Below are 17,809 nucleotides of genomic sequence, written 5' to 3'. Positions count from 1 at the left end.
ACTGCACATGTATGACTGATACTTCAAGGAGCCCTGTGGAGGACAACATCTGAGAGCTGAGCAGGTTTCAGAGACTTCCCTAGATTGAGTAAGGCATGGAATTCAGGTCCCACAAAGTCAGCAGGGCATGGTCAGCACTGTGGGTGAAGGCCCAGAGGACTGTACCTTTGGAGTACAGACCATGTAGCAGGATGAAGAGCTGCATCCTAGGACCGTGAGCAAAACTAAAACAAACTCACCCTGAAAAAGCTTTTCACAGGGTCAAGGTGATGGCTGTTGTTCAGCTGCTGAGTCATGTCTGAGTTTTTGTGACCCCACGGACTGTAGCACACCAGGGTTCCCTGTCTTTCACTATCTCGAAGAGTTTGCTCAAACTCATGCCTGTTGAGTCAAGGTGATGCTGATCACCAGCAATTCAACTGTGTACTAAAATAAACACACTTCTTAGAAAGGTAACTATCCAGAGTCTCTACAACATGTACTTCACTATGTCTACTTTGCAAACAGAAACTACTGGACATGCAAAGAAACAGAAGCTACGCAGCTAAAGTCAACAGAGAAAAAGTCAAGAGGAGCAGAACCACAGACAACCTAGATGTTGGATTTAGTACGAAATAATTTCAAAAATAAATAGTACAGGACCTCCCTGCTGGTACAGTGGATAAAAATCCACCTGCCAATGCAGGGGACACAGGTTCGACCCCTGGTCAAGGAAGACTGTACATGCCATAGAGCAACTAAGCCTGTGCACCACAGCGACTGAGCCTGCGTGCCCAACTGCTGAAGCCCGCGCACAGAGCCTGTGCTCCGCAACAAGAGAAGTCGCCACATGCGGACGCCCATGCGCTGCAACAAAGGTTAACCGCCACTCACTGCCACTACAGGAAGCCCAGACGTAGCAATGAAGACCCAGCACAACCAAAAATAAATAAATATTACAAATACACTCAAGAATGTATAGGAAACGTTGGATAAAATGGGTGAAAAGATGAAGAATTACAGAGGAGATAAAAATTCTAAAGAAGGACTAAATGGAAATTCAAGAACTAAAAATTACAATACTCAAATAAAAAAATTCATTGGGTGAGACTAGTAGCAGACCAGATGCTGCAGAAGACAGAAGCAGTCAACTTGAAGACAGGTAAGTAGACATTATCCAAACTGAAGCACAAAAAGTATAAAGACTAAAACTGAACAAGCTGAGTCAGTCTGAACAAGCTGACCTGTGGGGACGATATCTAACATAAAAGTAACTGGAGTCTCAGAAAGATAAAAGAATATAAGAATAAACAAACAATTTGAAGAAATACAGGCTAAAAGTTTTCTAGCTTTGATTAGTTTTTTTTTGGCAATTAACTGCAATTATAATAATTATCACTGATTATTATGTCCTGGGCTTCCCTGGTGGCTCACAGGGTAAAGAATCTGCCTGCAAAGCAGGAGACCTGGGTTCAATCCCTGGGTCGGGAAGATCCCCTGGAGAATGGCAACCCACTCCAGTATTCTTGTCTGGAAAATCCTATGGACAGAGGAGCCTGGCAGGACTCCTAGGAGGCTGCTACAGTCCATGGGGTCAAAGAGTTGGATTTGACTGAGCAGCTAACACACACCATGTCCTAGCATCAAGACTAAGTAGTTTATATATATTATTTCCCAATTTTCACAAAATAGGCATTGCTGCCCCATTTTCAGAATAAGAAAACTGAGGACTGAAATGGGGTGGAGGGCGAGGTGAAGGGTCTTGCACACATCGCCACGGTCGCAGATCTAAAATGACAAACTAGGTTTGTCCAGACTTTCCCTCGGCTATTTCAGAAAGCCTCGAGTTGATAAGGATGAAGGCAATCAACACCATCACCACTGGTTCTGAATCATATGTGTTATTCTTTACGACAGTCCAGTGAGGCAGAAATATTATTCCCTTTTACAGAAATGAAGACCCAATTGCTTAAGGTGTTCTCTGTGCACAGGTTTCTCACCACCAATCAGAGGCTAAATCAGTATTTGATCCCAAACCTGTCTGAACTAACCCACCATACATTAATGATGGTGTGCAGGAGGCACGTTTAATCTATGTAAGAGAATATATGAATATACTGGTCTAAGTGCCCTGTTGTTCATATACCAGTTAGGCTAATTACAAAGGACACAGTAGTAATAGGAGTGAAATTGGGGAATACTTTGTGGGTAATCCTCAATTCCAGCTCTAGTCTGAAGGAATAAAACTGCTCTCCTTTTTAAGTGACCCATCTAGCACTTCCAAGTTACAGGATTACTGCTTCTTTTTCTTGTCTGCCTGTCTCCACAGGTGAGGCACCCCAGGATGGCGTGCCCATGAGTTCTGCACCCCACTGAATGAATCCTCAGTGTGCTATCCTGGGTCGGCAGTCATTCACCTCTGACAGCTAATAGTCTTGGCGATTCTGCCTCGGCAGCTCCGGGATGATAAAGAAATAAGTTTCAGACTTGTAGCTACTGACAAGCTGTGCGAGTAATTTAAGCCAGGTTTAAATTTAAACTTACTAGCTGTGCCAGTAATTTAAACCAGGTCCCTTCACCCCTAAATCGGGGATGACAGTGTCTTTCATGCAAGACCGTTGAGATGATCAAGCGGCAACAGGCACCTGGCCTGTAGTAGGCACTCAATAAATGGCAGTTGTAATTTATCACTTCTATCAAACTTGGACCACGAAGGTACAGAAACTTTTTTTTTTTTAAATAGTCACCTTTAACGGAGTGTTTTTCTTGTTCATCTCAAGGCTTTTTCAAAAAACCCGAACTACAGGTTATGGAGTAAGTGTTCCCAATTTCATTTAACATGAGTTAATTTCTCATGAAGCATGCTCCCATAAGTTGTAAGCAAACATTATAAAATATTAACTCATTTTAAAGTTGAGACCATTCATTCCAGATCAGCAAAATGGAGGAAGTGCATACACATATACACACATACCCCAGATAGCTTCTGATTTCAAGTAACAAGAGTGTTTGAGCCAATGGCTTGAATACAAAAACCGTCAGTCCCCAAAGAGCCTTGAGCTGTAAGGTTATTTTGGAAAGAGACTTCAATTTTCTAAAGGCAGCTTAAAAAAACTCCTCTGGTTTTATCCCTACATAATTTGAGCAATAATACCCTCTCCCAGATAATTGTACTCCCTTTTAGAAAAGCCTGCTTCCTTGATCATTCTGAAGGAATCCGTTATTTTGCTTTCATTTTTTAAGGAGTAATGATGGGGGGACCTCCCTGGTAAGACACCACACTCCGAAGTAGGGGGCCCGGGTTCGATCCCTGGTCAGGGAACTAGAGCTCACACGCCGTGATTAAAAGATCCCCCGTGCAGCCAAATAAATAAATGACAATAAAATATTGTTTTAAAAGAAGAAGAAGTAATGATGGACTCACAAGAATTCAAAATGCCTTGAAGGCCCAAAGTAATTTGTTTAAACTTTGCTCAAATCACTGCAACTACCACCAAGGGCTATTTGCGGTTTTTCTGTCTAGGGCCTTCTATTCCTGAGGGCCTAGTTTTGTTTATTTATAGGATTACTTTCATTCAAAAAATTTCTTTAATCAGATTATCAGCCACCAATTTGGAAAACGGCAAAAAGGAGAAAATATCCTAAACACAGACGATGTTCGCTGTATACCTCTTGACATTCTTTCCATTAAAATTCTAATCTATTTTTATCTCTATCTATTCTTAAGAAAACTTTCTCCCCACAGAAAACCACAGGATTAAAAATATCATTACAATTAAGACTCTAAACTTAATTATCGACTCTACTTACAATTAACTTCACGCTATCCCTTTAAATTTGAGAAAATGTTAACTAAAAAAAAAAATAGCTGAAATGAAGTTGGAAATTACTTGGATATAAAGATTTACTTCCTATCCACTGATGAATTTAGCACTTTACCTTTAAAATCTTAGATTTCCTCATATATGACCAGCTATTTCTTAAAACAGATAAATTATCAAAATGAAAATCTGGGGTGAACATCACATTTTAATTTTGCTTTAAAAAATACAAGTGTTCTTGTAAAACCACTCACTATGCAACTGTAACTGAAAATGAAAGGGGGAATAAAAGAGGAAGCAATAAGAAAGCAAAGTGTTTCCTTTCCTGACTGAAAAAAGCTGGGAACTACTCATGACCATCCAGCTGTATTTCAGAAATAATACTTCCCTATCATATGCTTGTAATCAAATGACATACCACTGTCACTTTTTTATTCACTCAAATAAAAGGATTTGAGAAGCCGAATTTTCAGACTAACGACGTCACAGAGACTTCTAGTAGATACCATGTGTTACCAATAAGCTAAAATGTACTCCAAATATATCTTGGCATGAATTTTAAGGAAGCCACCATATAACAATAAAACACACATTTTGATTTGTGATTCATTATTTTTTAATCACAGAAAAAGACCTAGTAGCAGGAATATCCTGGGTTTTTCCTGCCAAGGAGAAGCGTACATGTGCGTGTGTTTAAATAACACATCTGTTTAAAAAAAAAAAAAATGAACCAATTCAACTCAACTAAGTCATGTGATAGAAAAACAAATTTGGTACACCCACGCTCACAGTGACCACATGACTCTTCCACTTTATACAAGAACAATGTGCACCACTTTCATCTCCAGCAGCCTGAGATGTAGTACGCGCTTCCTTCTCTAGAGACACACACTGACTTACACTGGACCCACCACGTGCACATACACGCTGGTGCTTGCAGGGGCAGAAATCCTGCGACATCAGCCCCACCGCAACTCTTCTGACCTCAGGGGGCACTCAAAAGACCAAGAGCAGGAGTCAGTCAGAGCTGTAGTCACCTGAAGGTTCAGGGCTAGCAAATGTGCTTCAGTGGTGCTTTTTGGTGGGAAAAAAAAAAAAAGCCTCAGGCCTGCTTGAGTGTCCTCACAGCATGGCGGCTGGTTTCCTCCAAAACAAAAGAAGAGGTGGGGGACCTAGGTGGAAGCCATCTCTTTCATGAACTGGCCTTGGAAATCACATGGCATCACTTCTATTACACTCTCTTCAATAGAGGAGAGTTCTAAGTCTGGCATATGTTCAAGGCAAAGAGAATCAGACTCTGTCTTTTGAAAGAAAAAAAACCCCAAAGAACTGCAACATCCTTCAAAACCTCTACGATGTTCAAGAAAATACTTGCTATTTTAAACATGTATTAGTGGGAGAGAGAGGGAAAGAACACATTCACCAGGTAAAACTTTCTAAATGACAATGTATTTCACAGTTCAACACTGTTAAGACTTCAAAACTTAGAACCAACATAGAAGAATTGAACGGCTTGGAAATTTCCCCCTTGATCCAAGTAGTTTGCAGAATTCAGTTTTTTGTTTTTTAAAATCTCCTCATACACAGCAGGGACAAGTAAGAGAGAGAGACAAATTCCTAAAGCCATTTCAAACTAAACTGCTTACAGGGAGATGATTTGTTTTTCCATTTAAAGGTCTCTTATTAATTTATAATACTGATAAAGCTTACATGCAAAAAATAATAGATACCTCTTAGCGTAAGTCCTCTCACCATTCTCAACCATCTTTCAAATCATTTTGGGGAGGTGGGTGGTTAAGTATTCTCAAACCAGAAATACAGAAATGCTTCTTAAAAGTTCCAAAGAACATCAGATGGGTTTTGTGTCACTTAAGCACTGTGAGAAACCAAGAAAATTATGAAAACACACTGGGAAACAGACACGAGGGCTCAGCCTCTTGTGGCTTCTCTGGAAGAGACCAGAAGCCCTTGGACAGGAACAGCCTGGATTCCACTGAGTATGGCTCATGGGAAGATGGGCAACATCACTGTTTTACTCATCTCGCTGTTTTTTAAGAATTAAATGTCACAGGGCTGCCCACACAAGCTGACAAAAAAAATCCTAAATATGCTGTAATCATTGGTGACTGCAGAAACCCTATCAGGCCCCTGCAGTGGGTGAGATCTGAGTTTATCCCCACATTTCCAGGCCACAGGGATGATGATAACTGCTATTGTGGCCCCTATCTGAGAGGCACCAAAGTCACCCCATGGGTTACACTGCTGTGAGGTTAAATTTGATGGATTCATTCATGAATATTCACAATCAGTGAATATTTAATGGCCACTGACAGAGCATTTCCTGGGGACCCATCCGGCTGATAAGCAGCAATTCATCCCGTGCTTGTTGAGCCCCTGCCAAGTGTCAGGTCGACGACACACATACAGTAGCTGCAAACAGCCAAGCTGGAGTCGGCCAGGCTCCCTTCCCAGTCCTTGCCAGTTGTGACCTCCTGGACAAGACGACATAGCCCTTCACACTTTGCATCATTTATAAAATGGAGATAATAGGAGACCTACCTCAAAGGCTTGATGGGCTTCACTTAGTATGGCATGAGCACCCAGTATATGCCAAGTCCTCCAGAGGTATTCCCCAAGCACCCTCTTCGAATGACATGAGGTTTCCTTTTTGTATCCTGCAAGCTTTCCTTTAGTACTTGCCAGTTTCTAAGTACTTTCCAGCTTGAGGATCTGATATTAACATTTCTCTCTCCCCCACCGGACTGTCAAATTATCATCAAGGCAGACATTCTGTCTGATTTATTCAATATACCCAACATCCCAAACAGCATATAATAGGGGCCCAATAAATATTTGATAAGCTAATAAACTATGTTGGCAAATTCGCAAAATACAAACATGAAAGAAACAATACTGGCCCGCCAACAAGGAGTTCCTAGGCCACCGATGCAGTTCTCAATTCTGGTTGCATTTAGAATCATCTGGGGAGTCATACTGCTGTAAGCCCAATACTTGGCCCCTACTGTGGAACGACTCTTGGAGGGTGGACCTACGGGAATCTCTGTTGTTGTGTTTTAAAAGAGTTGTTCAGGTGATCTTTTAAAAAAATTATTTATTTTTGGCTGCGCTGGGTCTTTGATGCTGCACAAGGGCTTTCTTCAGTCTTGGCAAGCGGGGGCTACTCCCCAGTTGCAATGTGCCAGCTTCTCATTGAGGTGGCTTCTCTCATTGCAGAGCATGGCTTCTAGGACATAAGTCATAGCATGTGGACTCAGGAGTTGTGGTGCACGGGCTTAGCTGCTCTGCGGCATGTGGGATCTTCCCAGACCAGGGATGGAACCCGTGTCTCCTGTATTGGCAGGCAGACTCGTTACCACTGAGCCACTAGGGGGAAACCCTTCTTCAGATGATTTTAATGAAAAGGAAGGATTGACACTCATTGGTCTAATGCTTGAAAGACTGACTGACAGTTACCATACAGTGTGAGGTATGTTCTCCCGGGGATGATGGAGGTGTCTTGTCTCTGCATCATCTAATATTGTAGCTGCTTGTCACACGTGACTACTGAGGACTCAATGTGGCCACTGACATTGAGGGCCTGAACTGAATTTTATTTTAATTTAAATTGAAAAAGTTATGTGTGACCTGGAGCTCTTCTATTAGCCAGGGCAGAAGACATATGACGGCGCGGAATCCAGGTGACAGGACTCAAAGTTCAGTGAGCTGTGGTCCCACCCACAGGACAGCATCACTGGTAAGCGGAAGTGGAGACCAGACTCTGCACTCACCCTGCAGCCCCACACCTTCCACACACGCAGGACAATCTCTCCTACTGCCATGCCTGAGACTGCTGGGACCAAGCTCAAGAGCTGCTGTGTGAGCTGTGGAATGGCGTGGTCATTGTGCAAAACGAGGCGATGTGTCTTGAGTAAGGACTCTTGGAGAGGGAAGAGTTGCAAGGAGCCCCCAGCAAAGAAACGACATGGCAGCACCTTAGAGATGTAAATCAGAAGTCTCCCTTTATGAGTCACAGCATAAGCCGTTAACATTACAGAGAACTGACATGCATTCCTGAGGCAGACAATGGCTTATTACATTCGTTATAAAATCAGACTGGTTCCACATTACTGGTGGAAAGGCCGAATTAATACAGAGAAGGCATCCATGCTATTGACCTACCTGTCATTTTTCCTCACCTATTGTGTGTTAGCCAGGCACTACACGGCAGGCAGTATGTTAGGGACCTTAAATATTCCCTCATTTTGCCCGTACAAGACTCTGTAAATTAGATGTTATTTTCTCATTTTATGGTAAGGTAATTTAAAACTCATGGAAGTTAAGTAATTTACTTGACTTTGACAAGCAGGAGTAAAGCTACAATTGACACTTAGATCTATGTTACACCTAAGATTGTTTTTTATAAAGTCTGTCTCATATTCTATTATATACTCAACAGATATGAGACTGTCCAACAAACCTCCATTTATTTTCTGTTTTATCAAATCATAGTCAATGCTTCAATGAACCTATTTGTATATAAAGCATAACACACACACATACATGTAGAAAAGTACATATATCCTAAGTGAGCATTTCATGAATTATCAAAAAGTAGACTTAACTATGGATTTGATCGACCAATCCATAGTTTCTTACAGAAAAACCCAAATGACCTTATTGGCCAACCTAACAATACACTCCAAATCAAGAAACAGAACAATGCCAGCACCTCAGAAGCCCCCTGGGCAACCTGCTAGTTATTTATCCCATCCTCCACCACAGACCTAATATCTGTAAAGGGCCTACCACCTCATGGGAGTCCATCAGATGCAAGCTAAGAGAGAAGTTACAAATTATGTGTATAATCTAGGCCAAGACTTAAAGTACCACTTGGTCACTAGATAATTGGACAAATACCATTTATTTACTTTAATTAGAAGTTAGCGTTTTATTGGACATAAAGAAATTAGAGACAGGTCTCAAAGAACCAGGGTACAAAATCTGTTAATTAGGATTATAGAGTGCCCTAGGCTTGGGGCTTTAAGGGTGACAAGTGACTGATTCTTGGCTCTGATAAGGTGAGGAGGACCAGGAAGTATCTGAGGGCTGAGCTCTGCCTGGTTCCATGTTCCTTTCAGTCCCATGATTTTACCGAAATAAGGAGCATAAATTTAAGTAAAATATAAAACGAATAAAATATAAATGTGTCATACTTAACTAAACTCCCAAGAAGTGGCAGACCTTTTACAGATGTGAACTACTTAAATCCCTTCAACAATCCTGTAATAGCACCATCCCTGCTTTATAGAGAAGATGACGGAGGTTCACAAAGTGACCTGGAGGTCACGAGGCCAGTCAGGGTTAGAGCAAGGATGCAAACCCACCTCCACTGGACCTCAGAGCCCTGCCCAGTCCAAACACCCAGCTGCCTTCCCCTCCCAGGTGTTCTCTTCTGTTACAGACAACTGACTTCTTAGAGACATGACCTCCGGGAAAGCCAGCTGATGACTGCAGTAACAATAACAAAAGATGGGAGTCACAGACCTAGAAACTCCTTTCACGTCTCCAAGCCTCTCTCCCCCCCTGGAACCTACTGTTTCATGTGGACACCTACTGTTTATCTTCATTCAGTTTGTTCTTTCTTATCCACTGACAACATACTTTTCTCTACAAGATGACAAAGTCTCTGACCAAGTAAGTAAAGTAAGTAAGTGTTAGTCGCTCAGTTGTGCCCGACTCTTTGCAACCCCATGGACTGCAGCCCACCGGGCTCCCCTGTCCATGAGATTTTACAGGCAAGGATACTAGAGTAGGTAGCCTTTCCTTTCTCCAGGGAATCTTCTGAACCCAGGGATCAAACCCAGTTCTCCTGCACTGCAGGCGGGTTCTTTAGCAGCTGAGCCACAAGGGAAGCCCATTTGCTGACACAGGTTACCTGGTCTGCCCTGAGCCACAAGCAAAGCAGGTTGTGGCAGGCTGTGCCCAGGTGTCCACTTAGCCTTGTACCCCACATCCCCTCTAACTCTCACCCCATGTGTGTCACCAATTGGTAGTGGTGGTGGTGTTCAGTCACTAATTCGTGTCTAACTCTTTGTGACCCCATGGATTGTGTAGCCCACCAGGCTCCTCTGCCCATGGGATTTCCCAGGCAAGAATACTGGAGGGGGCTGCCATTTCCCTTTCCAGGGGATCTTCCCAACCCAGGGGTTGAACCCGAATCTCCTGCATTGCACACAGATTCTTTACCACTGAGCCACCTGGGAAGCCTGTCACCAATATTGATTTTCAAATGTGTACAAGTACGCTTCAGATGGAAAGATCCTCGTTTAACTGAATTACAGCCTGACCAACCACACAAAGAGATTTTATATGTCGCTTGTGGCAATATTACCTATAACGTTACTAAGTTTTTCAATGTATAATAAAACCTACTGCAATTAATGGGCTTCCCAGGTGGCGCTAGTGGTAAAGAACCCGACTGCCAATGCAGGAGACATAAGAGACATGGGTTCTATTCCTGGATCAGGAGGATCCCTGGAGGAGGGCATGGCAACCCACTGCAGTATCCCTGCCTAGAGAATTCCCTGGACAGAGGAGCCTGGTGGGCTACAGTGCATAGGGTTGCAAAGAGTTGGACATGACTGAAGCAACTTAGCATTGCAATTAATGTTTTTTCTTCTTTTTTCTCGGGAAGCAGTAACAGGCTTGGACTGACAGAAGAACTGAATTTCTTTGACTTACTTGGTTTTTCATTTGTAGAAAGTCTTTCATAAACTTAGCACCTAACAAATAACAGAAAAACTTGGGTCTTCTGCATTGCAGGTGGATCCTTTACCATCTGAGCCATCAGGGAAGTCCAAGACTATATCTATAAATATATAGAATTGGTGCTGCCCGTGTTGGTAAGTACTTACCTTGACCGGAATTATATATTGCTTTTACAGACTTCTTAACTTTCTGTAAGGCTGTTCTATCTTGGTCTAGAGCCTAAAAGAGAAAAACGGGGAGAGAAAATGTTGGAAAACTTGGTAAGTTTAAAAAAGAAAAGAAGAAGAAAAACTCATTCATAACCGCATTTGTTGTGCTAAGCACTGCAGCAACAGCAAACCTGCACATTTATCTAATGGCAAACGTTTCAGAGCCATGATTTGCCCAGGATTCAAGCAGTTTTGAGATAAGGGCAGTTATTCCATAAGCCTCAACACTGGGTGAAGTGGATAACTTGGTAGTCAGTTGGTAACTGTGCTAAGTTATGCACAGGAAAGAAAACAGAAGACACCTAATAAATCTTGAGATTTGATTCCTTCACTTGGAAAGCTTATAACTTGGGAAGTCAGAAAGGCAAACAAGTGACATGTTCCCAGAGGATAAAGCACGTCGTCAAATGGTAACTTCAGCCAGAAAGAAAACATTTAAGGGGGTGTAATAAATAAGAGTGGCCCCGAAGCGCTTCTCAAACTTTTAACTTGAGGATTATTTTCAGTGTTAAAAATTTTTTTGATGACATAATGCTGTTATTTCAAAAATTCCACTTATTAAAAATCACAACATGGAAAATGTTACCATGATGCTGGTAATGCTTACACATGATTTCTTAGGTGATGAATCAACACATCTCCAGCCATCTACCTGTATTACGGAGGGGGTTGGGGGTGGGGTATGCTGGGGGACCGTCACTCCTGATTCTTAACCCAAGTGCTGGATACACAATTGTGTTTCACTTGAAAACTCATCACACTGTGCACGTAGGATGTGCACACTTTCCTATGTGCATATACACTTCAAAAGCAAGTCAGTATAAGATAACACTCACAGCATGCTGACTTAAAGTTATTAGAACAACTTCAAGCCCCTCTCTGCTCTCCCAAGGGTCTAGGATCCATTCACAGGCTAGGAACCCCTGGATGGTTATGTGAAGATGTGAAGGGCAGGAGCAACAGCAGCCATCATCATAAACACATTTGTATAAAGTTTAAGAACATTACATGTGCACTCATGCCTATTACATCAGCTAAGCCTTAAGACACCAGATGAGTGAACTGAGGCCCACAGAGGATAGGACCTTCCTCACTGCAGGAAGGCGCCAGGTGATGGCAGCGGGCACCTACTATTCCGCTTCTGCAAGACGGGTTTTCCTGCCGCTCTGAACGTGGGGTTCAAGGGGCCCTGCTGCCTTCCTCCGGCTCCTGCTCTCTGGGTGAACATGGTGAATGCCGGCCTCAGTCCCGCCTAGGATTTCTGGGCTTGGGAACAGGGATCGTAACATTCAGCCCCTTTCTGATGATGCATGCCTGGGGGATGCCATGGCTTTTGTGGTGGTAGAATCTGGCCAGACAGGATGATGCTAACAGAGACAAGCACCAGAAACAAGAGGTGGAGGAGGCAGTCCTTGCATGCAGCTGTCCTCAAGGGTGTGCGCCGCTAACCTTCCTGAGGACTGAGGACAGGAGACAGTAAACTCCCTTCAGTCCTCAGCCAGCTGAAGCTGAGACTGTCACTTGCAGCCACGCGTCCTAAACAACACAAGACCTGAAGTTCACCGAGCACTTCCTACACCTGCTGTAAGCCTGGTGGAGAAGACACACCCAGCATGTAAGACTCTCTGAGTCCATCTTCAACAACAAAAAACCCGCATCTGTATTTTTCAGGTAAGGAAATGCGATAGGCCATCACTAAACATTTGTAAGAAGGGAGGAAAATATTAACTTGCCCAAAGTCACAGAGTCAGAAAGTGCTAAAGGTCACATTTCACACGAATGGCTCTTGAACCCCAAATCTAATGGGATACTGGGATAAAAATCAGGCTGCAGGTCAAAGGCTATTTCTGCCACACCCATCACTTACTTCCCACCTCCACAACTTTGTCACAACCACATCCCACCTGTACTCCCTTTTTTTGTATTCTTTTTAAATCAATGTTTTTCTTTAGGTCCATTCCCCCTCCCCTTTTTTCCCCATTCACATCTTTAAAAAAAAAAATGGACATTGTAAAGAGCTAGATCACTCACCATTAACAGAAGATACCCTAAAAATGATGTAGTACCTCTAACTACACAAAATGCTCACCTATTTACTACCTCGAATCATCTCATCTAACACCAGGGACACCACACATCACACTTAGGAAACCGTGTTTTACGACTTAGTTGCAGAGAAGAGACGAAGCCTGAGTTATTTCAAAGATCTGAGATTTGTACTTTAAAAAGGGAAGATAACTAACATTTTAATAAATGTGTAGTCACACAGGGGGCTGAGGTTTACACAGATTATTCCTCTCAATTCTTACAAGAACGCTCTGAGGTAAGTGCTAGTACTGGATTCATTTTATAGATGAGTAAATAGAGGCTTAGAAAGTGGAACTTGCCCAGGTGGCAGAGTAGGGATTTGAATCCAGGTCTTCACGGTAAAACACCACCCCCTAATCACTAACCAGTTCTGTGTTCCAGTGATATCCTTGAGGAACTGAAACTGAAAGCAGTCTCATCTTGAGCAGGGAATGTCCACCAGTTTGCAGAGGCAAATCTGAGTTAAGATAGTTAGGTTGCTGGTAAGAGTGGGAAGGGAAGACATTAATGAAAATAAGTGCAAGTAAGAACTCATTTTAAGAGATGGGATCCAAAGGGTTTATCCTTTGATGAACTGCTTTTGTGGTGAGGATATTTTAAAAAATAATTCTAATAACAGCCATCATTTATTTTTTTAATATATATATTGAGCATGCGTGCTAGGCTGCTTCAGTCGTGTCTGACTCTTTGCAACCCTCAGGACTGTAGCCCACCAGGTTCCTCCAACCATGGGATTTTTCAGGCAAGAATATTGGACTGGAATGCCAAGCTGTCCTCCAGGGGATCTTCCTAACCCAAGGATAGAACCTGAGTCTCCTTTGGCTCCTGCATTGCAGGCAGATTCTTTACCGCTGAGCCACCAGGGAAGTCCTTATATCCATTATTACTGCCATCTTTTTTCCCTGATGAAAACTCCTGCTTTATTTTGGAGAAGTCAAACAGCTTGCCAGGTGTCACATATCAGGTAAGAGAAAACACAGCTTATGCTTTTTCAAACAAGCCACCTAAAAATCCACTGTGGATGGCATGCTCATGTTTCTCCTGATTTTTTAATAACTTTAGAGAAAGAACAAAAGATCTCCTTCTGGAAGAAAATACACTATTGGCTTAGCTCTGGGGAGTGATAACCACTGAAGAATGATTCTACTCATGGAGAAATTAATGAGTGGACTTTAATGTCCACGCACAGAGTTAATGACTCCCAATAAGCAAAGGGCTGGGGAAGACTTCAGCCGTAACATTTTATGAGGCCAGTTATCTGCTTCCTTTCTGCAGGAGGGAAAGTCTCAGAAATTTATGTTGGATTCTTACCAACTTGTCTATAAACTAATAGGATGTAAAGTTCACATACTTACTTTTAAAGGTTATTAATGATATCCACAGCCACCATTGCATCTAGGTGACACTTCTCTTTTTACACTCTCCTATTTGGCCACCAGCAAAAGGCAGCCAAGTAAAATGCACTTTTAAGAGCTCCGTGTTGAAGACAGCCGGGAACGCTGTCCTTCAATCAAACAAGGCTCCCTCCAGAAATAACACATGTCTAAATGTGCTAGAGAGTACCATCCCCTCGGCCACCAGATGAGCAACACTCAGCAGTGACATCTTTTAAAATGTCCTGTGTGTAAAACTAAATAAAGCGGAGAGAAAAGTGGCAGATGAATGGGGCTTCACAACTGTCCTCTCTCTCAACCCATTAAAAGTATGTTAAAATACGTGCCTGCGTTCCAAGTATGTATCTGAAGGTGAACAACTAGAAAAAGTGTATGTGTTTGTGAGAGAAGGAGAGAGGGAGCGGGGAGAAGGATGAATGAACCAAGGCAGGAATCCAGGAGAACAGGCTGATCTCTAATAATACAATAACATCTTCCCCATTTAAGAATTCTGCAAGACAGCAACTCCGCCTTCTCTGCATTACTAAAGAGCAGGGGCATTAACCTCAAAAAGTACTCTCATCTTTATATGGAGACATCTTATTTCATGCACAGTCCTAACAAATGTGGGCATCTGAACACACAGAGAAGGTAAAGGCTGTTGCAAACTAGCGAGAAGCTGCTGGAGAAACCATACCACAAAAGCTAGCAACCTGAGGGTTCAGAAGGAGTCTACAAACTGGATATGAGAATGAAAAAGAATTCTTTAAGAATCAATGGGTTATTTGGGGTAGAACATGGAGCCTTTCGTACCCCTCTGGGCCAAGCCGCATCCCTGGGTCACAACAGTGCAAACAACAGATGCTCTTGAAGATGCACAGGAATCCAGCCATGCCTGTTCCCCTCCATTTAGGGCATTTGTACCGGCTGATCTGTCTGTCTGGAATGTTCCTCCCTGAGCTCTTCAGGTAAGGGTTCTGTTTACCTAGGCCTCAGGTTAACAGCCCCTCCTGCAACCTCCCTAGTGGTCCAGTGGCTAAGACTGCATGCTCTCTATGCAGGGGACTGGGTTCCATCCCTGGTCAGGGAACTAGATGTCACATGCCCCAACTAAGACCTGGCACAGCCAAATTTAAAAAAAAAAAAAAAAAAAAAAAGCTCCTCCTCCGGGAGACCTTCTATGATCCACCTAAAGCAGCGTATCTGCTCTCCGCCACCATTCACTCTCACACACTTCACACTGGATACTCAACAGTGCTACACACCCCTGAAATGATACTGGTCGTGACCTGTATGGAACTTTTCTCCCTCCACCGGGAGAAGGAAAGCCCTATGGACGTGGGCCCTATGGAACCTCTTCACGGCTGAATTCCCAGATCTGGCGTCCAGCTGAGCAGAAGCTCAAAAACCCTTATGAAACGAAGTTACAAATATGAATCAATGAACCCCTCATTATTCTCAGCTCCCCAAATAGCAACGTACGCAATGCAAGGCTTGCCTTGAAAATGGCTGAATAGAATTTTGAACTGAGAAAACACTGCCCTCTGCAATTCCTCCCCTGATGGTTTTGAACAGCTGACGTCTAAAAGTACGTATGTGTTAAATGTGTGAGTGTATATATGTGTTTGTGTGTGTGTATATGTGTGTGTCACACGTACATGTATAAGGAGTATGACCACACCGTACCTCGAGTAGCGGTTTAAAACGACAGACAGAGCTTACACATTTTCAGTTAGTTTGTATCTCAAGATAGTTATTCTGGCAACTGTTAAAAACATTTTATTGGAATACAGTACACCTACGTTAAATGAGCAATGCCAATACGACTGCTAATACTCATTAAGATTTTTCTCTTTCAGAATTACTTTTTAAGTCCAGGGCACCTTCTTTTCAATATACTCAAGTGGGAAAAAATGTGTCTTATTTGAGGTAGATGTGATTTTTGAAAATAAAGCACAAGTCTTTGGTGCTAAGTCTTACGCGTATACTTACAGAGAAAGCAAACAGTGGGTAACAACTGCATAGAATTCTTACAGACATGCCTGGGAAGACATCAATCACACCTCCCACCCTCTAGGGATGCTGAACGTTAAATAGATTAAAGTACCTGGATGTGGCTGGCACAAAGCCTTGCACGGAGCAGGTGCTCAAAAGCTGCTAGCATCATTACCCTCACCTCTGGAGGTGCTTCCAAGACAGAAATTTCTGAAACACTTGGAGCGGCGACAGCACAGCGGTTCTGAAACAAGCACTCCCACTAGCAAAGTGGTTTCTTCAATGAAAAGAATTTTTACTCAGTTGGGGGAAAAAAAAGGAGTGCTTCCGTTTTATTATTTTAATAGTCCTATTCAGGGAGGTAATTTCAGAAATGCATTTCAACAGATGCATTTGTCCCATGATCACCACAAGGTAAAAGCTCTTCTTCTGTGCACCTGGCTTAAGAGGGAAATTAAAGGGAGATGATGCTGGCCCGATTTTGGTTCAAAGCCCAGATGCTTCATCCTTCACCTTGCTGAGCAACCCCACTGCCTTTCTGGGAGGAGGGAGATGCCTAATTAATTCTCACCAACTTTCTGAGAATGAAATGGTGATGGAGGCTCGCGTGCGGCCTCCTAGCCAAGTCGATACATTCGTTATCCATCACAAGACCCCACAGCCTAGAATGCACATGTGTAGCTGTGGTGTGGACCAGGCGTGGGCCCAGAAAGTGAGCCAGCATGACGATGAAGGGAGAGGACCATGCCATTTCCCCATCAAAGGGCTGGGGCATCTGAGCACAAAGAGGAGGCACGGGCTGTGGCAAATGAGAGACAGCCTGCTGGAGAGACCACACCGACAGAAGCCGGGAACCCGAGGGTTCGGAAAGATTATTCAATCTGCACATGAGAACGGAAAAAAAAAAGAAAAAAATTTTCTTTAAGAAGCAAGAGGCCACTTGGAGTAGGACACAGAAACTTTTGTACCCCTCTGGGCCGAGGGGCATCCCTGGGTCACAGTGGAGTGCCAACAACAGATGCTCTCAGAGATGCACAGGAATCCAGCCATGCCCATTCCCCCACTCAGGGCATTTGTACCTGCTGATCTGTCTGCCTGGACCTCTCCTCCCTAAGCTCTTCAGGTGAGGGTTCATCTAGGCCTCTGGTTGACAGTCTCAGGTTAATGCAACTGAGTTTCTGTTCTGAGGATCAATCCTGGGTTTTTATGTCACTGGCTCACTTGTTCATCCATTAGCTGTGGCTGGCTCAGAGTGGTCCCTCCTCTGGGCCAGGCACTGCCTCTGCCTCTGCTTCCCCTGCTGCACATCCCCCCTCTTCTACTTGGTACAGCAGAACAACAATAGAAGCCTTCACTAGGACAGGTGGGACGCTTGGGACTGTGTTAGACAAGACATGAAGGAAGTTATTCATAAAGTAGGAATCCTCCCTATCCTGGGATTTTGGCTACACTTTCCAAATTATACTATCCTTTACCTTGAATTTTAGGGGTTTAGTACCTCTGTCTCTTCGTCTACTTGTCAACTGAAAGTGCTCCAGTAATACTACTTGTATTTGTTTCTTTCTTTGCACAGAAG

General features: G+C 43.1%; 1 protein-coding gene across 5 annotated transcripts in view; it reads right to left on the bottom strand.

The window, feature by feature from the left end:
* Positions 1–17,809, bottom strand: part of ASAP1 (ArfGAP with SH3 domain, ankyrin repeat and PH domain 1) — a 339,676-nt gene that overhangs the window by 128,242 nt on the left and 193,625 nt on the right. For all 5 annotated transcript variants that reach the window (XM_027560830.1, XM_027560831.1, XM_027560826.1 and 2 more), the window contains one exon: positions 10,715–10,787. In XM_027560830.1, the coding sequence (XP_027416631.1) occupies positions 10,715–10,787 (73 nt within the window). The remainder of the gene's footprint in view (positions 1–10,714; positions 10,788–17,809) is intronic.

The sequence above is a fragment of the Bos indicus x Bos taurus genome, chromosome 14, assembly GCF_003369695.1.
Source record: "Bos indicus x Bos taurus breed Angus x Brahman F1 hybrid chromosome 14, Bos_hybrid_MaternalHap_v2.0, whole genome shotgun sequence".
NCBI lineage: Eukaryota > Metazoa > Chordata > Mammalia > Artiodactyla > Bovidae > Bos > Bos indicus x Bos taurus.
Note: the sequence above shows the minus strand (reverse complement) of the source record. Positions and strands in the feature narration are given on the sequence as shown.